Genomic DNA, 22,545 nt, shown 5'->3' with positions numbered 1-22,545 from the left:
CGTGTTGTTCCTGTCCCGGATAAATTCACCCCGCATCATGCGGGGTAGTAGATCTTGACCTGCCTTTATCCGGGGCTTGCCTTTCAGGGCAGGATCTGCGGTTACGTCATACCGATACCTGTAGAGCAGTGGGTGCCACCTAAGTCGCAGGCACCTACGGCATCCTACGGAGTATTTATCTCTTGCAGCTGCGATTGCCTCCAGAGGCTACACCGGCATCTTTCCAGCTCAGGATTAGATAACATTGGCAAGCTATTCTTTTTCCGAGCCAGTCGAAGATTCTTCTGGAGATGTTTTGTCCTAACTTACTTGAGTATATCAACTAGAATGCTGTTGCTGGTAAAGTGTTCAAAGATTATCGGCTGAATTGCACCTTTCATCGTAGACATTTAGCCTCCCTCGAAAGACTCTTTGTCGACTTTTCATGACAGGGTTGACATCCAGTAATCAAAATAAATGCTGATATGCGAACAGCGCCGCAAGACGCCGAGAACATCGCCACAAAGCCAGCCAAACGTCTCTCCGCGACGTGATCATCCTTGTGATGCTTCAAACCCTCTGACAGTTCATGGCGGCTGTTTTTGCATCAATCTTTGAAAACGAGAAGATTTTTCAAGCAAAGGCTAGTATTTAAAACATCTCCACCCAATAGCTCATGAGCATCCTAACTTGATGTGGTTAACCACCGGTGACCGGGGTGTTGGTGGGCAGTTGTCATGAAATTTCCCGGCGGAATTTTAATGGTAATAGTCATACATGCCCTGCTACCAAGGGAACCACCTAACCCACCGAGGAGCTTGTAAGAGGGCAGATGTTGTTCATCCACAGAACTCATACAGAGCAAACCTCGCGGTAATTGGAGATGGTTCGCCAATAATTCTATATCACGTTGAAGTATCTGCCGTCAGGGTCACTGGCATGGTGCTAGGAGGTTGGACTGCAGTATCGCACAGAGAATATCAGTGGCTCCTTTAATTATGGCACAGCCACAAGAAATCCGCTGGGAGACGGATGCATTACTTGTGGTCTTGTTCATAGGAACAGACCAGATCGTACGTTTGAACGAGATACGTGCTGTTGGCGAAAAACCTGCACCAACAACTCCAAGATCCAACAGGAATCCAGATGCCTCTCTACCGTTGACCGATGTACGACTTGCAGGTGAAGGCACGAGTGACCACAAAAGTTCAAAGACTCTCGTTTGCGGGACAGTCACATCTCGTCTCAAGTACAAAGCTCATCGACAATACTCGAGCCATGAGCAGCACACTCTTGAAGTCGAGTCGCATGACAGTGTTACGAATTTAACGGTGATATCGACCTTTGTCACCTATACTGGAATTCCGGTTCTGCGCTCTTTCGCCACATTGCGCAATGATGGGAGAGAAGATATTATCCTAACTCAGGCCACGTCGTTAGTAGCAGGAATACTGACCGACTCCACTCGTGAATGGTGGCATGAGTATGTGGCAGCCACTGCAACGAACACATGGTTTCGAGAAGCACAGTGGCACGACCATGAACTTCCCACGATAGGCTTGGACACGATCGGCCTCTATGAGCTAGAACAAGGACATCTGGCCACTCACGTCAGCTACTCGGTGTCAAACCGTGGAAGTTTCTCCACCGGGGGTATGTTGCCTATGGGGATGCTCAAACGCAAAGATGGCAAGGACACATGGCTGTGGCAGGTCGAGAACAATGGATCTTGGCGATGGGAGATCGGTGATTTCAACGACGATATCTACGTGGCTATCACAGGGCCGACAAACTACAACCACGGGTGGAAGGAACTTCTTCGACCGGAGCAAAGCTTCACAACTGTCCCATGTGCCGTTGTGCACGTCTACGACGGTGACGACGCAGCCTTCGCAGCTCTAACAACATACAGACGCAAGATACGACGGAAGCACCCAGACAACGAAACACTCCCCATCATCTTCAACGACTACATGAACTGTCTGATGGGCGATCCAGACGAAGAGAAAGTCAAATCACTCATCAAACCCGCCATCACCGCTGGCGCCGAATACTTCGTCATCGATGCTGGCTGGTACGCCGACGAGACGGACTGGTGGGACAGCGTGGGCGACTGGGTGCCATCGCAGCGCCGCTTCCCCTCGGGCTTCAAATCCCTGATAGACACCATCCGCGCCGCAGGTCTGATCCCAGGCGTGTGGGTCGAGCCCGAAGTCATCGGCGTGCGCAGTCCGGCCGCAAAAGCACTCCCGGCCGACGCCTTCTTCCAAGAAAACGGCAAACGCGTCATCGAAAAGAACCGGTACCAGCTCGACTACAGCTCCAGCGCGGTCCGTGCGAGAATGGACAAGATCATTGACCACCTGATCACGGAGTACGGGATCGGGTACTTCAAATTCGACTACAACATCGACGTGGCGAACGGCACGGACGCGAATGCATTCAGCTCGGGCGCGGGCCTGCTGAAGCACAACCGCGCATATCTGGACTGGATCCAGGGCATCTTCACGCGGCATCCGGAGCTGGTGATCGAGACGTGCTCGAGCGGCGGCCAGCGCCTCGACTACGCCATGCTGGCCGTCCACCCAATCCAGTCGACCAGCGACCAGCAAGACCCGGTCCGCTACTCGGTCGTCTCCGCCGCCATCGCCACGGCCGTCACGCCCGAGCAGAGCGCCTCGTGGGCGTATCCGCAGCCGGAGTGGACCGATGAGATCAACGCCCTCACCGTCGTCAACAGCCTCATGGGCCGCGTGCACCTGAGTGGAGCGCTGCATAAGCTCAGCGACGCACAGCTCGACCTGGTCCGCCAGGGCATGGACGTCTACAAGGGCATCCGGCATGATATCAAAGACACCACGCCGTTCTGGCCGTTGGGCCTCCCGAAGTGGCATGACGACTGGCTTTCAGTCGGGTTGAAGGCGCCGTCGTGCTCGTACGTGGCAGTGTGGCGGCGAGGAGGCGACACCTCGTGCTCTCTGCCGATATCTAGTGTCAAAAAGGGCTCAGACGTCAAGGTCGACTTCTTGTATCCCTTGGGCTTTGAGATCGAGACCTCGTGGGATGCCGAGAAGGGTTCGCTAGATGTAAAGCTTCCGTCCACGGTTTGTGCGCGCCTGTTGAGACTCACCGAGTAATAATTAAGGAAGTCACGGCCGAGTCATGCGACATACTTCGGGCCTTTTAGACGCATGTCCCACATAGTCAACGATAAAAACATCACAACTCAATGCTCTCATTCTTTATCAACGTGCGTATTCTGCCAGCCATTTAACAATTAGTGCTACAAGCCGTTCCCAAACCCCGTTCTGAGTCGTACGAAGCATCGCTTACCATTCAGTACCGGATGCGAGAACACCACGTGCTCGCTGGCGTCGCCTGTAAGCTAGTTCTCCACATTCAGCACAGGGCAATGGATTGAGAGCCATCGGCAATTTCGCGACGGGCTAATTACTAGTAGACGCTGCATGAGCGAAACCACGCGGACCGGCATAAATACCGCTCGGTCATACGAACCTTGGATATAAAGAGGTTGATGGGGTCTGATCGTAAGACGCCATTGACCATGGTCCAACTCGTAGTGCTTTGGGCTTTCTGGGTTGGCCGAGATCTTGTTCGGGAAAGTCTCAACAGGGGATGAATACGTCAAAAGCGAGGCGCTAGCAGAGCTTCGGAGCCTATGAGACATGATGATCGCCAAAGTCAGGAGTTGCGGGCCTTGCGTATTACCATGATCACTCTTAAATACTTAGGTGGGTACAGGACCTCAGATCAGATGCAGATTCACCAAGCATTCTAGATTCAATTCAAAGTGCAGACAATTGAAAACTTCGAGACAGACCATATTTTGTCATTTTTGGGTCAGTCAACTGGTGATTATATGGACAGATCAGCCTTCGGTGGTTGTAGTGGAGCAGAAACCCAAAGCAGATGGACACGGAAACGCAACACAATATTGTCCTTGCTGCTATGTCCGGTCTTGATATCAATCCAACTCTGAGGCCTTTTTGCAAGAGAGATATTGTTGTAACATCTGACCACGATCAATAGCCAAGCCTGTATATTGAACTAATCCATGTGATAGGTCGTAGCTCCCTCGGCCTTGGCCTCGTAGATGGCACCATGAGCAAATTCTGTTGTGGGGAGAAAAGTCAGTAATGGTTCAAGGGACTTGTGTTGAACTCTGAAGACTGAGAGAACTTACGATCGACTTTAGTCGCCTTCCACTTTCTCGCTGGTACTTTGTGCTCGAAGAGGAGATCGATCTCTCCAAATGAGCGGTCTTTGGTTTCTGGGAGACGGAAGTAGCACCAGATGTTGCAGAGAAGGTTGGTGCCTGCCCAGAATAGTCCTGATTTGGCACCCCAGTTCCACGCTGCGCAGAGAAAATAGTGGATTAGGATAAAGTTCAAGATAATTTGGGAAATAAAGAAGGTGCGCATTAACAAGACTTACCACTAGCCGATAGCATGCGTGGGGTAATGGTGTTCTGGACGATGCTGATAATGTTGTATGCGAATCTTCCAACGGCAATAGTCTTGTATCTCAGTCGACCGGATGGGGTTTCAGCGACGATGGGATAGCACGTCGGTCCCATACAGATTGTGTTGACTAGCGTGCAGATGACTAGAAGAATGCCAATGGCAAGTTGCGCATCATGGCCACTAGCGAAACCGAGTCCTCCAATCTGGATATCGCGCTTCTGTTAGCGTTGTGCTCACAAGGCAAGATAGCCAATGATACTATCTCTCCAAGCTAGGGGCCCACGATTGAATGGTGGGAAGCAATAAGGGCCATGAGTGGGAATGAGATCCTCACTTACCACTATGAGAATGAGGCACATTGAGGTGAGACCTGACATGTAGATAGTTTTCCTTCCGAAAAATGGGAAGATGAGATAGCAGATGAGGACGCCGATCACAAAGCAGGCACAGATGGAGATATTGATATCAAATGTCTGAATCTCAGAGAATCCCGCTGCTTCAAGGAAAACGACAGCATAGCTGGTCAATGGGTTCCCGTCTAGAACCTGAGACATCCATGTCATGCAGTTCTTTGAAACCATAGTCAGCTCACTTTAAGCGAGGTGCTGAAATTTTTGAAGAGACTCACAATTTCGGTCCGGCGAAGATTCGTGCCTTTGAAGCATTCAATCAGGTTCGCTCCTTCTGTGTCTGCCTTCTCAAGCTCGGTAGTGTGGCGGATGTAGGCAAGTGTAGCCTCAACTTCTTGCTCCTTGTTTGGACTGTTGGATCGCAGGCGCAGAAGAGACTTCTTGGCGAGTTCAAGCTTATTTCGTCTTACTGCACTCCACGGAGATTCAGGGGCAAACCAGACTCCGACAAAAAGTGGTACAGGCCAGCACCATTGAAGACAGAACGGCAATCGCCATCCTAGGTCACCATCGATACCAGCAACTGCGCGGAGGACACCAGCCGACAGAAGGATACCACAGCCCCAGCAGAGGGAGACATAGGCAGTAAGGAAGGGTCGAAGCACGGTTGGCGCAATTTCGCACGCATATGTAGTCGTCAAGGTCTGGTTATGTCAATAGAAATGTCGCTGTAGTTGAGCCATTGATTCTCACCTGAAATACACCCCATGAGATGCCGCTCATGGCTTCGCCAAAAGCCAAGACCGAGAGAGATGGAGCAAACACGGCGATGAAGATCATAAAATTCATCCACGCCATGAAGAAAAGATATGTCGGACGACACCCAAAGCGGTCTTGGGCAAATGAGGTGAGAATGAGCCCAGCCAATTGGCCCACTAGAGCTGAGTTTGACAGGCCCGATTGCCACGCTGGAGTGATGACCTTCTTGCCCGCCACTGCGTCGAAAGTTCCGAAGCGTTCCCTGAATTGAGTTTGGCCGAAGAAAGAGTTGATCTACAGGTCCGGGTTAGTATATTTTGGGAACAAATCTTAGAGGGGGACGTACAATAACAACATCATATCCCTCCATGATCAGCGCGGTTGAGAGGAAGCAACTCCAGAAGACAGCCTTCTTGTACTTTTTCAGCGCCTGAGGAATGGTGAGTTGTCGATCAGCAGCATCGCTCTCCTGTGCTCGTTGGATAAGAGTGATCGTGTCGGGATTGCTGAGCTCGAAGTTCTTGAGCTCTCGCTCGGTGGGAACAATCTTGACGACTTCCATTGTGATCAAGATGATATCTGGATATCTGGATTGCACTGGGTGTTCACTTACTGAGAACGCTTGATCATGGCAACGGTAAGGAGGGAATTCAAGCAGCTTTTAATGGTGGCCCGATGATCTGGCACTCGGCACCCCAGACCCTGTGTGGAGAAGAGGCTAGTAGAATCAGGGGATGTCAACATTCGATCCTCGAGGCAAGGAAACCCCGCAAAAGCGTTGCAAGCGAGTGGTAAAATTCAACCGACGGGTTATTCATTTCGCCGCAATAAGAGGAAAGCAGGGAGACAGCCGGTTCTGCTCCAGTGGGTGGGTGGCCTTTCTGGCCTTTAGCGAGATATGGAAAGGTGGATGGCGGGTATATTGGGGGCTTATGCCGGGCCAGGATCCGGTTATGGAAGCGGAGAAGGAGTGGTAAGATTCTTCTTTCGTAGTGGACCGAGTAGACCGAGTACGAGTACTCAGTGGTGAGAATCATGAGACAACCCTCTTCCGACATTACATCCCCATTCTGAGTTGAGTGTCGTTTGTCCTCAAGTAGAATTTGGTCTGATTATTTTACGATTGGATCTCGATGGACGCGGCCTTGCGAGCCTCGCTGCAAAGAAGGAGGTCACTTTCAATTCGAACATCAGAGTATACTGCCGCACAGTGTGTACTGGCTTCCTGGTGCTTCAGCCTGTGTCGCCAGGCTTCAAACCTTCATGGTGATGCAAGCTCTCAATGTCAGTACTTGTCAACATTGATGCTCATTACAAGACCGGCGCCAAAAGTGCTTGGAACAAGCTTATGCCATGTCGCGAGGATTCAATGCCTCGAGTGATGCTCACGCAATAAACAGAGAAGGCCGCGTTGGATGAATCTCATCATGTGTTCGAAGTTTCCGTCGGGTGAATTGAATTAAGAGCGTTGGTGTCCATGGAAATTGATTTGGAGGAGGTTGGAAGCACTACTATCTAGCCTCTTACCAGAATGCTTGCCGTGCCTTGTTAAGCCAAGCAGGTTGTGATCTGTGAAGAGGCGTCGTGCACCGGGGGAAGGTACTGCCAAGGGCACCTATCCTCATTGGGGACGGGTCTGAATCTGGGCCATCTTCACCTGGGTAAATGCTTCTCCTAATCCCGTAATCTATTGAAGCCAAGGCTATGGATGAGATTCTTAGAATAGGTGGAATAAGGTAAAGTGCTGGGACCAAAATCATATTCATTGATCACTAACTGTGCAACTAGTCGGCCACGACGGAACTAGTTCAATGCTCAAAGGAGTGGAAGAGGTGCAGAAGAGAGAACTCAAAATCAGTGACTTGGCAATAGGAAAGTCGTTATCACTCATGGTAGTGAGCATATCAATTGCTGCGACGCAACGACAGAGAGTGCTTCAGAAGGCCTTCTCGCCGATCCGTGGAGCTCCCCCCTTCCAGTCATGCCGTTCGTAATAGCGGAAAACCAAGTCATAACCATCCAGATCGTGGACAATGCGATCAACTCGACGATATCCTTTGATATGGTCCATTTTGGCAGTACGACGTGCAATTTGCCGTTCCAGCATTTTGATCTCAGCCAATGCATCATGGCCAACAGCATCTCTTTCTTCAAATGAACTCTTAGCTTCAAAAAGAGTAACAGAGAAACGGCCGGGCTTGAAGATATCCACAACGTGCTGAATAATTTCAACCGTCTCTCTGCCCTTCTGCCCGACTGGGACATTAGTCTCAAAGGAGGCATAAGAACAGACTGGCTCGGGAGTGACATGGACTGTGAAATAATGGGTACCTTGCTCGCCGTCCGGGGCAGGAATGACACCATTCGCAGAAAAGCCACAGGGGGTAAAGAGGTACGCATCGACACGGGCATCCGGATAGTGCTCTCGGGGATAGACACTGGATAGTCCGCAAGCTTGAGAGACCACAGTACCAAGTGCATGACCTTCAGTCGTGAGCTCTTCTGGGAATGTCTCGTCTTTGATAGACAGGTCTCCATTGTCGGATGAAGCAGTGCTGAAAACGTCGACATGATCTTCTTCCTCGCTTCGTTGAGAGCCTCTCCACTGATCCTCTGCGACCGCACTCGCATGGTCAAGGTAGAATTGTTTGGCATTCTCCTCGTCCAGATCAGTCATGAGGACTTCAAGAGTCTCGTCCTCACCTTCGCACACCTTCGGGCCACGGTCGAGAACCAGAGAAGAAGGCAACTTCAATTCTTTGGTCTCGGTGATAGGACTATCCATGCTTTGTGGACTAGCCGGTGGAGTCAACATGGTATGTGGTTCGGTCAAATAGAGATACCAATGTTCGCCATTCATTTTGCCAATCATATAGGCGCTTCCTCCCACAAAAAGCTTGTCTAGCGTGTGAACTTCATCGCGCCAGCTTCGGTGAGGACCGTGCTGACGGTCAGGGAAGAGAAAATTCTTTCGGCTGTAAAAGACTCGATATGGGGGTGCAGCAATTGCAATTCCACGCGATGGTGGAGCGGTGGAACGTTCGAACCCGCCAAAAAGGGCTGCGATCTCCAGGATGCGTGGTAAGCCACAGAGTAGGGTGGTGGTGCCGCAAGTCTTGAGAATGAGCTTGTGTGGGAAAACGAACATGCTCGACTCGGAGAGAAGATAGGCATCAACATCATCGGACTCGACGATGGACAAGACTTTGCAATTGACAAGATCAAGCATGTCCTTCCATATCTCCGCCGGGACCGCCTTCAGGCCAGATGGTTCCGAGCAACCTTGCAAGGCATTAGGGGTCGGACTAAACCAGACCTCTAGTAATTTTTCGGGACCTAATCCTTGTGAGTATAGAATCTCCTACATTGATGAAGTTGGCACTGACCTTCGAAGGCATTGCTCGAGTCGAGATCGAGGGCAACTTCACGATTGATGGTCAAGGACGGGGTATGACCAAAGCTTGAAGGTGAAGCTGTATAATTCTTGGGGATCCCAATATGTACCATATCCTTGTCGACGGATGGGACAAAGTCCTCTTGACAAGCGAATTAAATAAGGGGCAGTGGAGTTGATGTCACACTGATCTTTCGATTCAGTGAAGCACTATCTGCCGCCCAGACGAACAATGCGGTGTCCGCCTGAGAAGAGAAGGCCCACTATCTGTGGGATAAGTGGAGGCTGGCTTTTGCCAGCAGCAACCGCGGATTTAATAAAACTCCCTCACGAGGGTCGTTAGGGAGGCCGGGTGGAGGAGAGGAGGAAAAAGATGTCCTGCACGAACGGAATTGTGGGCAGTGTTGGTATGATCTTTCAGGTTGTTCGATACCGGTGAGAGTATCGATGGTCAGGTGTTTCAAGACAGCGAGATAGAAGAAGGTCGTGGATGCTTTCGATATTAAATCTGGTTCTCAGAGATTTCCCACAAGTAGCAGGTGTTATCTGGGCCTTTGGGTCGAGTCAGAATGGTAGCACGTGCGGACGGGAGAGTAGGTAAGGACTTACTTTGCTGGCTTTGATAGGAAGCGTAGTAGGTCTTTGGTGCTCATAGGATAGGTGGAAGAAACGAGAAGAGGTCCAAGGTGGCCGTTACAGCCAGAGAGGTTTGGTACTCTCGATGCTCAAAGGGTTCGCCAGAGCGGCGAGAATAGTAGGAATGTTGGTGGTGAGCTGAAAATTTCACGCAGCCCAGCGGGGTTGTGGGAGGCGGTGTTGAGAAGCTTGTATGAAACCAGGGCACACAGGTGGATGTGTACACCGGACAGGAATGGCAAGATAAAGAGTCAGGTAAGTCTTGATGTCTGACGATCAATCAAGACAACAATGAGAGCAGACGGTGTTTGGTGAACTTGAAGAGCAAACAATGAGGAGGCAGACAGATTTGGGATTGAGTCGCACAAGTGACGATGCAAGCCGAAGTTGAAGCAGTGTGTGTGGTGTGGTGGATCAGAAATTTGTTTTGGGGCTTGAGAAAATGATGGGCTTGGGTTGGATTGCAATTGGGACGCGCGGGGCGGGGCGTGGTGGGCGGCTGGGGGCTGTAAATTGTAGTCTTGGGCTGCTCAGTTATAACGGGAAACCATGAGACGGGGGTTGATGAGAAGACTTCCACATGGGAATAACCTGTGACTGTGACGATATTCGTCATGCAAGAATTCGCCGATTCATGCCGATGACACGGTGCGGGATTTCCTATCCGCGCCTAGAAGAATTTTATTTTCTGCAGCTCAGATCGCCACAACGAGTTAGGTAAAGAGCTGTGGCTGTCTGGGAGATCGGGTGTTCCCTCTTCAGTGCTATGAAGTACCCAAGGTGAGTATCTATGAGCACAATGTCTGCATAAGATGAAGATGGTCAGATTCTGTAATACTCTGAAGGAAGTGCCAAATAAAGAGAAAGCCATGAAAATGAATCTTCCAAAGTAAGGGAGTCATCCTCACCAGCGACTGATGATGGCAATGGCAAGGCTATCGTAGGTGCTATGAAATAGATGGTATGCATCATCCGGTGCCTTGCAGTGGTGGTTGATGCCTGGACGCCACCCCCGCAATAACTAAAAAGTTCCTATCCGGGCGCCAGTGGTCCCTGGACAGGGGTGAGTTAGGCTCCCTAGCCGAGGCTCCGATTGAGATTTATCAAGCCTCGTTCGGAATCCATAATACTATTGCTTGAGTGTCCAAGAAGAATCACAGACACCATCGGTAGCGTTTGATACGCCTAACTTTCCTTTCCTTATACAAAACTAGGTACATAGATAGCCATCCCCAAATTACATGCGCATGATGTGTAGAGATATAAGGCTCCTGAACACCCTCTAGTACTTCAATCCAGGCAGCTGCACATCCACTTTGTAGTCTACTTACTGGTTTGGTGGCAGACTCATCTGATCTTATGCTTCGTACTTGATGGATTCCACTGGCTGCATATATTGGAAGGGGCAGCCAAAACATCCGGAGTACTTACTCGTACTAGTAGGGCTCTCAATTAATTGTTATGGAGGGGCAGCCTCGCTGACGTCGTTGAAACTAATCCCAAAATGGCAAGTTTGCCCCTTGGAGCGGCAACTGCAATTTTTCTGCTTAGCAATTCAACTTGTAATCGCATAAAGAATCCTAAATCTTATCACAGATTGCACTTCATCTTTGACTTCTCCTTCGAGGGACAAAATTTCGTCATCAGTCGATTCCAGCACGATGGGACTGCAAAACATCAAACATGTCGTACTCATTCTCTCGGGCAAGGGTGGCGTTGGCAAATCTAGCACCACCTTGCAATTAGCCCTCACTCTTACCCAGCAGGGCCATAATGTAGGAATTCTCGATATCGATCTCACTGGCCCAAGTATACCAAGACTTCTGAATCTGGAAGACAAGAAAGTTACTCAGGCACCTGGGGGCTGGCTGCCAGTCAAAGTCCATGATGCAATTGAAGGGCAGTCAGCGGAAGAAGAAGATGCTGCACCAACGGGTGGTCGCTATTCTGCAGCTCGAGGCTCTCTTCATGCTCTATCTCTTGCATTCCTCCTGCCATCGCGCGAGTCCGCTGTGATATGGCGGGGTCCCAAAAAAACTGCAATGATCAGACAATTCGTATCTGATGTCTTCTGGCCTCCGAATACTGATTATTTACTGATCGATACTCCTCCGGGTACAAGCGATGAACATATTGCAATCGTGGAAGAACTTCACAAGCTTGCTGCAGATGTACAACCTACACAAGCTGCCAATGGAAGCCTAGCACTGGACATCGATTCAGCACCTAAACTTGCTGGGGCTGTGATTGTGACTACCCCGCAGGCCATATCAACTGCGGATGTGAGAAAAGAACTCAACTTCTGCGTCAAGACCCAGGTCCCCGTGTTAGGTGTCATTGAAAATATGGCTGGTTACATGTGTCCTTGTTGCAATGAGATTACCAACATCTTCAGCAAAGGTGGAGGTGAAATCATGGCAAGAGAAACTGGTGTCCCTTTCCTAGGGTCTGTCCCGCTCGACACCGGATTCGTTGCGTTAGTTGAGGGGGTGAAAGATGATCAAAATCCGGACCAAGCAGCCAACGGAGCAGGTTCCAGTGAGCTCGTTGAAAGATACAAGACATGTGGTCTGAATCCCCTTTTCACCGACTTTGCATCAAAGATAAACCAGAAAATCCACAACATGGACCTTTCGCGCGCATAATAGCAGTCACAATAGTTAACCACCCAGCTGGCTTTACGAGAGTACTGGATCCCCATCTGGACTGAATCTTTTGAAACGAGCCGAACGTCATCGAATTTTCGATGATGGGGCCTACTATTATGTAAACTCCTATGCGCTCGGGAAACAAAACAAAGACCGCTCACTGTTTCTCAATCAATCAATCACTCAACGATTTTAGACTGCTCAAGGTCCAACAATGTCTTGTAAGTCATCCACACGCCTTGCCTCTATCCATGCAATGGCATGTTCGCGATTCCGGCAGACATGTGGTTGACCTCTCTCATGATCGTCGGGCGTCGACATGGAACCCTCGAGTGTCATGTCAAGGTTGCAGAGAATGCTGTTCCTCAGATATTCAAAGCAGTGACCAGCATGAGTCGGATTATCGTCATCCGTTCGACCATTGACAATCAGTTGGTGATAGCTGTCAACAGAATAGTACAACTCGAGAGCAGTTAGTTGGTTGATACTTGCGACACTTGGCTTTGGAGCTTCAGTACTCACGCAATGAAGGGCATGTGTCCATGATGCTTCGAAAAGGGGCCCGCTTCGAATTGGATCATCTGTAATGGGATCACCAAGGAGAGGATGATCTCGATAATCTGGAATTGCAACGCTCCCACTACCCACTAATGAATGGAAATGTTAGCTTTCTCCTTCAGGCCATTTGCAATTGAACGGGTCTTACAGGGCATCAACAAGTCCCAATTCCTTCGAATGTCCATTCGATCTTCATTGGTTGTCATATTTGGAATGAACTTCTCAACCTCTGGTTTCAAGAATGTGTATGAATGTGATGCTAGGCAATATTAGCAAACACATCTCGATCAGAACCAGAAGACCTCTCCAAGATCGGACCATCGACTTACACGTCCGATATAACCCATTTATATCATCTCCAGTCTCAACCACCTTCCCTTTCAAGACATCGTCCATCTCACCTCCTGCATCGTGCCGCCGGCACAACAATAATATAATGATACTCTGAAGGCCAACAATTGTCCCCCAACGAAGCCACGTTAGAAGATTTGTTGATAGGCGAGGTTTTCTTGAAGGGGAGATGGTGTCGCTGGACCACGATGAGTGATACGAATCATTTCTGGTATGATAGGGCTCTGTGGCTGGTTCTTTCCCGAGGCCGCTCTTTTGTTCCTCAACATCGAGGCTCTCGGTGCTTTCTAAACGGTGGTTGCCCAGCATAGGGACTGTGCTTTCGTCTCTCCTTGCTCGAGGCATCTTTTAAAATGGTATATTGGTGATTCAACTGTGCAGCTTCAAAGGAAGAGGGATTTCGTTCAAGCAATGAATTGAAACGAGTCAAAGGATGAAAAAATGGTTGAAGTTGTTCAGTCATAAAAGGCTACTCAAAGCACCAGGCATGAGAGGGAAGAGATAGTTCGCTAAGAAACAAGAGCGAGATAGGGGGAAGCCAACTGAAACACAAACGACGATAAAAAGAGGCAGTTGCTCGAAATCCTCTCAAGTAGACAAGGACGATATTGTCAAACAATTAGTCGTTTGAAGTACCAGCAAGAAACCACGGACCACATCTCGCCTTCTTCGTTCCAGTGATCCAGTGATCCAGTGGACGGGAATAGAAAGCCACGTTGAAGGCGGCGGCGGCCACAGCGTAGCGTACGAAGATAAAATGGAAAGTATTCGCGACACCGCTCTTGACAACAGCCCAGGGTGGAGTATGGAACGAGGTGAACGAGGTAGTTAGCTCGTATCAAGTATATGGATATTGCATCCGCGTTGATGATATCTGCAAGGGTCGACCATTTGTGCCGGCTAACCGTGTGAACATGGGCGCCCAGGGCCCCAGAAATCGCAAGGCCCTGCCAGTGGACGAAACAAAGGAGGCGGTCTTTCTCAACGTTCGACGATCATGCTCTCCACATTATTGAGGGTTCTGGCGCAATAGTCTTGGCCAATCGATGTGAAATCTGAAACAGCATACTGGTCAATCCATGCCCAACCAGCGGGGCGATGTCCCGAATGGTTAGGGGGCGGACGGACGGCGCCAGCGGCTAATTTAAAACCACAACCACCCATCCCGGGGCGGGTGGGAGGCGCTTCGAGTGACCAATGTCGAGAAACTCGATATCCGTATATTATGTAGGTGGGATTAAACTCGCGACTCACTTTCGAAACTGTTCATTGTCTCGTATTCTACAGTCGACAGTGGCAAGATCGCCAGATGCCAATTTTCTTTAAAGGCAGAAACCCCCTGGTTTAGCGATGTGGTTTTGGCGACGACTCAGGAGCCTAATAAATTGCCGAGGTTGGTGTCAAGCTTTTTGCACAAGCAATTTACTCGGGGAGCTTAACCAGCCTACTGCGAAACGGCTTTTCACACAGGGGCGAGCCAGGTCATTCTAGTGTACCTCATACTCTGGCATATTTGTGCATGTTTCGTGGTACTGAATGAGATAGGGATTCTCGTTAGATGTGTACTGTTGACAGGTTTGCTTACGATGAGGCTCAAGTGCAGAATTAAAACTGCCATGCAAAATGCACTTTCTGGTAGGAGAGAGCCGGTGAAGCAACGTCTATAATTTCATAATGTTGGGTTTTCTATTCTAGTAGCTCCATATTACCCACAGAATGGTCCAACGCCCAATCTTTAACTCTATCAAAGTTCCTACAAACATGTTTTGAGTTGAGCTCCGGCCACGCCTGTGGATCTCCCTCGACCATGTATAACGTGAAAAGGCCAATGTCCGCATTACACTGGATATTAAGCCGGAGAATCTCGATGCAGTGATCTGAACAACAGCTCCGTTAGTATAGCTTCGGACATCAAAAAGCAGACTTGGATTGGGGGGCCATTACCTGTATGGTGTCGGAGGGTCTCAGGGCCAGCAGCGAATTCACCGCCCAGCGGCTCGTAGTATTCCTTGTAAGTAACCCTTCTGAGCAGGTTGATACAATGAAGCTGGTGGAAGACTTCCATGCCCACTCGATAGCCTTCTTCGCCGGTTTTGGGGTGGGCTACTTTCAGAGATGTCTTCGGCATGCCGAGTTTCTCGATGTCAGAGTTCGATATCCATTGGTCTCCCACTATTTGCACCAGTTAGAGGGATGATGACAAAATAGAAAACCATGTGGCGCGGGGCGTACTGTCATATGAGATCTCGCGCCAGGCTTTATCTACCTCAGGGCTGGCACCGACAAATTTGTTTTCCGCAGTTGAAACATTGTATTTGATTGAATTGTACTTGACGGAGGAGGCGGCCGGAGCTGTGATCATCTTGAGTCAAATTTTGTCCTGAGATATCTTTGGGATTGGAGCTGGCGCTTACACCAAGCAGAGAACTCGTGGACATGCTTCAACGTCGATGACCGTATCATCACAGAGAGTGTGAGTAGCGTGAGTGATGTGGTCAAAAGCACAGCGTGAAGCATCCATAGCCACTTGTTCGTTTTGTGTTTCAAGCCTAATAGAGCATCGAAATCCTGCGCATGATATGAACCCGCTGGAGAGTCTGTTGGCGTCAGGTATCCCTCCTTTCCACTGGGAGTCAAGAGATGGTATTTCGAATCCATGCTATCTCGATGACAAGTAAGAATATCAGAAATCAAGCAATCTGTGGGAGCGTTTGCCTGCAAAGCAACCTATAGAACTTGAGAAGGAACAAAGACGACTATCTGGATGCACGGTATCTAGATGGAAAACTGTGAGCATCCCCTATAGAACCTAGGCAATTCGACATCCGAACTCAAACCGAGATCCCATTCAACCAAGAAATCACGCAAGATAACAAGAATGCAAGAATTCGCGAGTGGATGAAGCTATCCCCAACTTTTGATGCCCTCCGTGTCTCACACGAGGGCGGTCCTCGACTTTGACACCAAGTGGACCTACGACAAGCAACGAGGCTTCGATATTCGGAGCCCACTCCAGATTAGTTAATCGAAAATGGGAGTTTCTGGTGCGGTTGCGGTGCTCGAGCACTGGAGCAGTAAGTTCGTGATGAAACTAGGGGACTCGTTTCGGGTGGGTGATAGTTAAGACATGTTAAGCTTTTAGCCTCATTGTCCAAGGGCAAGCGTAGCCTACCGATGCCCCGAGCTTTACGCCATCGGTCGTATCTGCAACCCCAAACCAGGGAATTATTGGCTCGTGGCACCTCGCCACCGCTCTTAACCCAACTTCAACTCTGTTTCAGGGCCTTGGCGCGGCGCGAGGCATTGTCTTCCACGTTAGTGGTAGTAGATGGTCCACTTCTACAGATATCCACTGCGGCGTGTCAACAATTCGGGATGTGTAGGTAGCGGGCTAGGTAGATGAACACCTGCTCTAGGTACCGTATGCCTCATTGACAACCACACCCGATCATGGCTCCCACCCTGAAACGGCAATTGTCTAGTGAAGAAGCCGCTTAAACTCCACAATATTGATATCGACGCCCCTAGAGTGAAACTCGCATGGACTATCACAGCGACATGCGGTTAATGCGACGGCGCCGTGCTCAACGGTGGGCTTCTTTCAAGATCGTGGAGATTTTGATTGCAGGATACCTCAGGTGCACCAGGAAATGGCTCAAACATCCGGTGGGCAGGTATTGGCGATCGAACTTTGATATTGTAGGGAAGGTAGCGAGTGAACTTTCGTTATAAAAGCCATCGTGCCCGGGATGTATCCCAACATCACGCCACACATTCTCAATCATTCTCTTCAGTCATCCTTTATTCATTCATTCAACTGCTGGTCAGTTTAATTTTCCCTTTCCCTTCAAGAGCCTATACATTCAAAAGCTCAACCAATCAAACGACCATGCATCCATTCTCTTTTCAACAAGCTCTCGTTTTCAGTCTTTTGGCTGCTAGTCCTCTTGTCGCTGGGTTTTCGGCTGAGGCTTCAGGCAAAGATGTCGAGAAGAGATTTTCGGTAAGTGTACATCTTGTGCAAATCGGGATTTTGCCATATGCTAATAGCGTGCCAGGGCTCTTTGGCTTCCAGGGCATCACAGATAGCAAGGTCTATCTTGCCTGACACGGAGTTTATGAAGCGAGAGCCTCATCATACTGAAGCTCAGATCGCTGCCAAGGAAGCCGCTGCCAAGGGCAAGGGCAAGGGCAAAGGAAATAACCGACGCCAGGCAGCTGATGAGTTCGGTCCTTGGGATAGTACTGAGGATGAGTTTGGGTCGTGGGTAGACAAGCGAGACCCTCATCACACCGAGGCTCAGATTGCGGCTAAGGAAGCCGCTGCGAAGGGAAAGGGGAAGGGAAAGGGAAACAAACGCCAGGCAGCTGACGAATTCGGCCCATGGGATAGTACTGAAGACGAATTCGGATCGTGGGTTGACAAACGCGAGCCTCACCACACTGAGGCGCAAATCGCAGCCAAGGAAGCTGCCGCGAAGGGCAAAGGCAAAGGCAAGAACAACAAGCGCGAGCCCGAGCCTGAGCCCCACCATACCGAGGCTCAGATCGCTGCCAAAGAAAAGGCCAAGGGAGGCAAGGGCAAGAACAACAAGCGTGAACCTCAAGAGGCCGATGAGTTCGGTCCTTGGGACAGTACTGAAGATGAATTCGGATCCTGGGTCGACAAGCGTGAGCCTCACCACACTGAAGCACAGATAGCTGCCAAAGAAAAGGCCAAGGCTGGCAAGGGAAAGAATGACAAGCGCGAACCCGAACCTCATCACACCGAAGCTCAGATCGCTGCCAAAGAAAAAGCTAAGGGTGGCAAGGGCAAGAACAACAAGCGTGAACCTGAACCCATGGCTGAGCCTGAGCCTGAGCCTCATCACACCGAGGCTCAGATAGCTGCGAAAGAGAAGGCTAAGGCTGGCAAGGGAAAAGGTAACTGATTTACCTAGCTGATGACCGATGGCTATCAGACATCCCTAGTTGTTAGATGATGTGAGCAAGCAGTATATAAATTCACGTTCCCCCCTATCAAGATGTTACACAACAGTCATTCGCTCAAATACCTTCCATTCACAATGCCACAGTACTTCACTGGGTATGGTCGCTTGCATCTAGACAGCGAGGTGAGAGTATTTTGGTGGGACTATTTAGACTGCGTACAGATCGCAGACACTGTCAGTAAATACGCCCTCACCTACCACCCTTCATCAGGTACCCACGTACCCAGTAACTATTTGTATGTGGCGGATTTCTAACTTGGAGGATTGAGAGGATCAAGTACGTTGACCCGCGTTGGAAATATTATACGCGCCAACTGCGGGCTTCGGCGCTCGGTGCTGGATCGTATTCAACCCACCAGTGCCCTTCCGCTGACCAAGGAATCAGCCTAGTCAACTGCTAATTTCAGGCCATCCAGAACTGATTCTCGAGTGAGTACCTTATATAATTCAAAAATATACAAGGGGCCAGACATTCTCTTCGAAAATTTTGATTACCATGATTTTTGAGGACGGACAGGACAACAGGTGATCAATCACCAAAACAAATGCTTCTGAGAGATTCACAAAACAAATACGACTACCAAGGCACCACAAGGACGCAGACAAAAGATGTCCATCACCACCACAGGAACTGAGCTTTCGGTCCTCTCCCCGAACAGGCTCTCAGAAGGCAAGACCACTGAACTCGATGGCACGCCAGCATTTAATGCCATTACTCAGGCCTCTACCACGCCAGACTCAGCACATAGCAGTCGTGGTGAGCCTCCCAGCCGTCCACAACGCCCGAATAGCCCACTGCACATCTTCCTCGCCGTCTTTCAACTATGCATGATAAACTTCCTCAGCAGCTTCACCAACGGCATCATTACGGTCGGGCTACCAACAATAGCGAGAGCACTTTCACTCCCTCGTTCGCTTTATCTATGGCCATCGTCTGTCTACGGTCTGACGAGCGGTGCCACCCTTCTTCTGGCCGGGTCAATTGCAGATTTGATCGGCGCCCGGCGCGTCGAGCTCTTCGGATGTGTACTCCTGAGTGCCTTCACTCTTGCGTGTGGTTTCTCGCAGACCGGTATACAGCTCGTGGTCTTCCGAGCGCTCCAGGGAATTGCTATGTCGATGCACTTGCCGGCCTCGGTCTCGTTGGTTGCAGCGGCTGTGCCTCAGGGGAAAGCGAGGAACGTGAGTTTTGGATGTCTTGGAATGAGTCAGCCTCTGGGATTTTCAGCCGGGCTGGTCATCAGCGGCATCGTGATTGAGAAAGCTGGTTGGAGATCTTGTTTCTACATATCAGGCGGTGCAATTGTCATCGCTACTGTCGCCGGCTTCTGGTCCTTGCCGAAAGCGCCACTAGAAGCACCTCAAGTCCTCGAGAACACCGATCGCACTCCACTGGTGATTCGCCTATGGAAAGAAATTGATTGGATTGGCGGCGTGATCGCATCGGCCGGACTCGCCCTACTCTCATATGTCCTGGCTATTCTCAGCGCCAACCTCTCAGATATCCACAAACCCTCTACTGCGGTCATGCTTACCCTCAGCCTTGTCTTGCTTCTAGCATTTCCATTATGGATGCAGCATCGCGCACGGGTTGGCAAACCTGTCCTAATCCCAAACGTCATTTGGAAGAAAATTCCCTTCACGTCAACCTGCATTATGGTCGCTTTGTCCTACGGAGTTATGAACTCTATGGAGCTCTTCTCCAGTCTCTACTTCCAGGAGATCCAGAACACGTCAACCTTGTTTACTTCGCTTCGGCTGTTGCCTAGTCTTGTGGTCGGGACAGTTCTTAACTTGACTGTAGGGATATTCGTGGACAAGATTCCCGCACGATGGCTTGTAGCTGTCTCCTCTATGCTCTGTGCTGTGGCTCCATTGCTCATGGCGATTGCTGACCCGAAGTGGAGTTATTGGTATATGCAATTCTGGGCACAGGTCCTCTCACCCATGTCTGGTGATGTGCTCTTCACTGTCGGTCTGTTGATCGTTTCTGACAACTTTCCTGAGCAGATGCAGGCGCTGGCAGGAGCTGTGTTTAATACTGTTGCTCAGTTTGGCATGAGCTTGGGCGTGGGACTCTGTCAGGTTGTTGCGTTGGGTGTTAGTGGTGCCGATTCTTCTTCCGGCCACGCTGGATCCGGTAATGATAAAACTGAAGATGCACAATCACTACGAGGATACCAGGCCAGCTTTTGGACCATGTTTGCGATCATGATTACCTGTAGTCTCGTGGCGATCGCTGGGTTGAGAAAGGCCGGCCGGGTGGGGGTGAAGAGAGACTGAGGACGAATATCTAGTTACAGCGATAGCAGGCAATTAATGGTAGCATCAACAGCATTTTATCTCAACATATTTGCCCCCGTGCCTCTATTCTCTATGGTGTATGGCGATAAATTTCACCTTAAGCATCACACCTAAGCGCACCTAAGCAATGATTGCCAATAATTCTACGATTCCAAGATAGCTCAATCGCCCGATTGAATTTGTCATAAAATAGGCATCGTCGTTCGAAACTCCAGCTCCACCTCGCAACACACGCTATCCTTGTCCCATACACCGTGGAGTTCAAACTATGACATGTATTCGTATCCTATGCTAGTCAAGGTCCATATTCTGACAATCACTGGCAGGGTCTTCCGACTTATCCAACCCAAGTTTCTTTCCTTTCACCTCGGGAGCCTGATTTACAGGCAACTATGGTCTCAGCATTATCACACACACGCCCATGGCCACAACATCAAATACATGTATGTAGATATCTCGAGGCCTAGCGATGGACAAATGTCCCCAAATATCATCTCCAATCTCAGAAAATAGCATCTCACTACCCCGACCGGTATACTACATCATCAGCCGGCAATGTCACTGCCTATTCGAGTCCCATACCAACATTTAGAAGCAACATGACCTAGGTAATCTTGATACTATTAGCAGAGAACGACATTTTTCATGATTGGTTTGCTATCTCCACCTGGAGGCCTCAAGCGCAAGCGATTTGAGTGCAGCCTTGCCTCCTGAGTCCGTGGAGTGATCGCCCTTATGAACTTGGCTTCTCCCCTTCCCCTCACCTCGGCTATTGTTTTTCGTGCCACATAGTTATAACTCTGTCGTAAGCCCCAGCTACCAGGCCACCCTCTCGAATACTCGGTCGAACAGCATAATCTTTTACAAAGGGAGTCCATAAGTCAGAAACTCTTCCCTGGAGTCTTCGTCAGCACTCCATAACTGTTACACTCTCGAAGATGGCGTCTTCCCCGCAACCAGGTAAACTATTTCTATGGAACCATGTAAGTACCACCGCCATGATGCATTGCACGCACGCAAAGCAAAAAGGGAAATCCCTTTATATCCTCTCCTACCACTTCGGGATGATAGAAGAGAAACCCTGAGTTTAACATGTGACTTTCAACGAACAGCCGGTCTCATCCTACGCGCAAAAAGTCCGCATAGCGCTACGGCACAAGGAGATCCCGTTCGATTTCGCGACGCCAAAAGGCGGCGGATCCGGCTATGCAGCACAAACCGACAGCGACTTCTCGAGCCAAAACCCGCGCATCGAGATGCCGATGCTCGTGGACGGTGATCTGCGCATCTTCGACTCCACCATCATCCTCGAGTACATCGAGGACAAGTATCCGGAACGGCCACTCCTCCCGGCCGCGAAGGATGATCCGGTGGGACGGGCGAAAGCGCGCATGATCGAGGATATATGCGACACCCACTACGAGGCGATCAATTGGGGGTTGGGGGAGGTTAATTCTTTCGAGCGCGCCGAGGGCGAGGCGGCGGAGAAGCTGAGGAGGCAGGCTGAGCATCAGATCCGGCAGGTGCATGGGTGGTTGGCGGAGCAGTTGGGGACGGACAGGGAGTGGTTTGTCGGCGGGGCGTTTGGGTGGGCGGATCTGTGTGTGGCGATCATGGTTAGTCGGTCGACTTCACATGGGATTTGGCCGGAGGAGGGCGGCGTATTGGCTAAGTGGTTTGAGGGGGTCAAGGAGGTAGAAGCCGTCAAGGTGACGTTGCAGGAGTGCAGCGATGCGCTGAAGTCGCCACCGCCCTTTGCGGATATTGTTAGAAAAGGTTTGATGCGGAGGCAGTATCGGGATCATCGACTTGAGTGGATGATCAAGTCTGGTGGTGTGGATGTTGTGTTGGCTGGGTTGGAGAAGAAGAATATTCGTTTTGCGTGGCCAGATCCCCTGGATTCTTGAAAGACCGAGCGGGAGTATAGAGAAGAGATATGGGGACACGGAGGCTATCGTGGCTGTCTGAGAACGAGGTTTTAGATCTCATTGCTAGAACAGGAGATCTGGAATACGTAGACAATCTCGAAAGCGTGAGAAGGATTGGATATTGATGCTAATGCCTGCTGGACCCTAGTATTCTGAACGTCAA

General features: G+C 50.1%; 9 protein-coding genes across 9 annotated transcripts; 5 read left to right on the top strand and 4 right to left on the bottom strand.

Moving 5' to 3' along the window:
• Positions 1-977: 977 nt before the first annotated feature.
• LTR84_003968 (uncharacterized protein) lies at positions 978-3,116 on the top strand (the record flags this gene model as incomplete). Its single annotated transcript, XM_064847548.1, has 1 exon — positions 978-3,116. One exon carries the CDS (start codon positions 978-980, stop codon positions 3,114-3,116), a length of 2,139 nt encoding a protein of 712 aa, XP_064704660.1.
• A 931-nt stretch (positions 3,117-4,047) lies between these two features.
• Positions 4,048-6,134, bottom strand: LTR84_003967 (uncharacterized protein; the record flags this gene model as incomplete). Its single annotated transcript, XM_064847547.1, has 7 exons — positions 4,048-4,112; positions 4,184-4,354; positions 4,435-4,666; positions 4,802-5,008; positions 5,056-5,517; positions 5,567-5,866; positions 5,919-6,134. 7 exons carry the CDS (start codon positions 6,132-6,134, stop codon positions 4,048-4,050), a joined length of 1,653 nt encoding a protein of 550 aa, XP_064704659.1.
• Positions 6,135-7,508: 1,374 nt separating this feature from the next.
• LTR84_003966 (uncharacterized protein) lies at positions 7,509-9,079 on the bottom strand (the record flags this gene model as incomplete). Its single annotated transcript, XM_064847546.1, has 2 exons — positions 7,509-8,908; positions 8,959-9,079. The coding sequence occupies 2 exons, from the start codon at positions 9,077-9,079 to the stop codon at positions 7,509-7,511; spliced, it is 1,521 nt and encodes a 506-aa protein (XP_064704658.1).
• Positions 9,080-11,263: 2,184 nt separating this feature from the next.
• On the top strand, positions 11,264-12,247 carry LTR84_003965 (uncharacterized protein; the record flags this gene model as incomplete). Its single annotated transcript, XM_064847545.1, has 1 exon — positions 11,264-12,247. The coding sequence occupies one exon, from the start codon at positions 11,264-11,266 to the stop codon at positions 12,245-12,247; it is 984 nt and encodes a 327-aa protein (XP_064704657.1).
• Positions 12,248-12,451: 204 nt separating this feature from the next.
• On the bottom strand, positions 12,452-12,963 carry LTR84_003964 (uncharacterized protein; the record flags this gene model as incomplete). Its single annotated transcript, XM_064847544.1, has 2 exons — positions 12,452-12,897; positions 12,957-12,963. 2 exons carry the CDS (start codon positions 12,961-12,963, stop codon positions 12,452-12,454), a joined length of 453 nt encoding a protein of 150 aa, XP_064704656.1.
• A 2,045-nt stretch (positions 12,964-15,008) lies between these two features.
• LTR84_003963 (uncharacterized protein) lies at positions 15,009-15,521 on the bottom strand (the record flags this gene model as incomplete). Its single annotated transcript, XM_064847543.1, has 2 exons — positions 15,009-15,331; positions 15,392-15,521. 2 exons carry the CDS (start codon positions 15,519-15,521, stop codon positions 15,009-15,011), a joined length of 453 nt encoding a protein of 150 aa, XP_064704655.1.
• Positions 15,522-17,048: 1,527 nt separating this feature from the next.
• LTR84_003962 (uncharacterized protein) lies at positions 17,049-18,090 on the top strand (the record flags this gene model as incomplete). The annotated part of the gene is made up of 2 exons (XM_064847542.1): positions 17,049-17,162; positions 17,218-18,090. The coding sequence occupies 2 exons, from the start codon at positions 17,049-17,051 to the stop codon at positions 18,088-18,090; spliced, it is 987 nt and encodes a 328-aa protein (XP_064704654.1).
• Positions 18,091-18,759: 669 nt separating this feature from the next.
• On the top strand, positions 18,760-20,433 carry LTR84_003961 (uncharacterized protein; the record flags this gene model as incomplete). The annotated part of the gene is made up of 1 exon (XM_064847541.1): positions 18,760-20,433. The coding sequence occupies one exon, from the start codon at positions 18,760-18,762 to the stop codon at positions 20,431-20,433; it is 1,674 nt and encodes a 557-aa protein (XP_064704653.1).
• A 959-nt stretch (positions 20,434-21,392) lies between these two features.
• On the top strand, positions 21,393-22,361 carry LTR84_003960 (uncharacterized protein; the record flags this gene model as incomplete). Its single annotated transcript, XM_064847540.1, has 2 exons — positions 21,393-21,437; positions 21,567-22,361. The coding sequence occupies 2 exons, from the start codon at positions 21,393-21,395 to the stop codon at positions 22,359-22,361; spliced, it is 840 nt and encodes a 279-aa protein (XP_064704652.1).
• Positions 22,362-22,545: the final 184 nt, after the last annotated feature.

Source organism: Exophiala bonariae (assembly GCF_035927105.1).
Source record: "Exophiala bonariae strain CCFEE 5792 chromosome Unknown scaffold_18, whole genome shotgun sequence".
Classification (NCBI taxonomy): Eukaryota; Fungi; Ascomycota; class Eurotiomycetes; order Chaetothyriales; family Herpotrichiellaceae; genus Exophiala; species Exophiala bonariae.
This window is presented reverse-complemented; position numbering and strand designations above follow the sequence as displayed.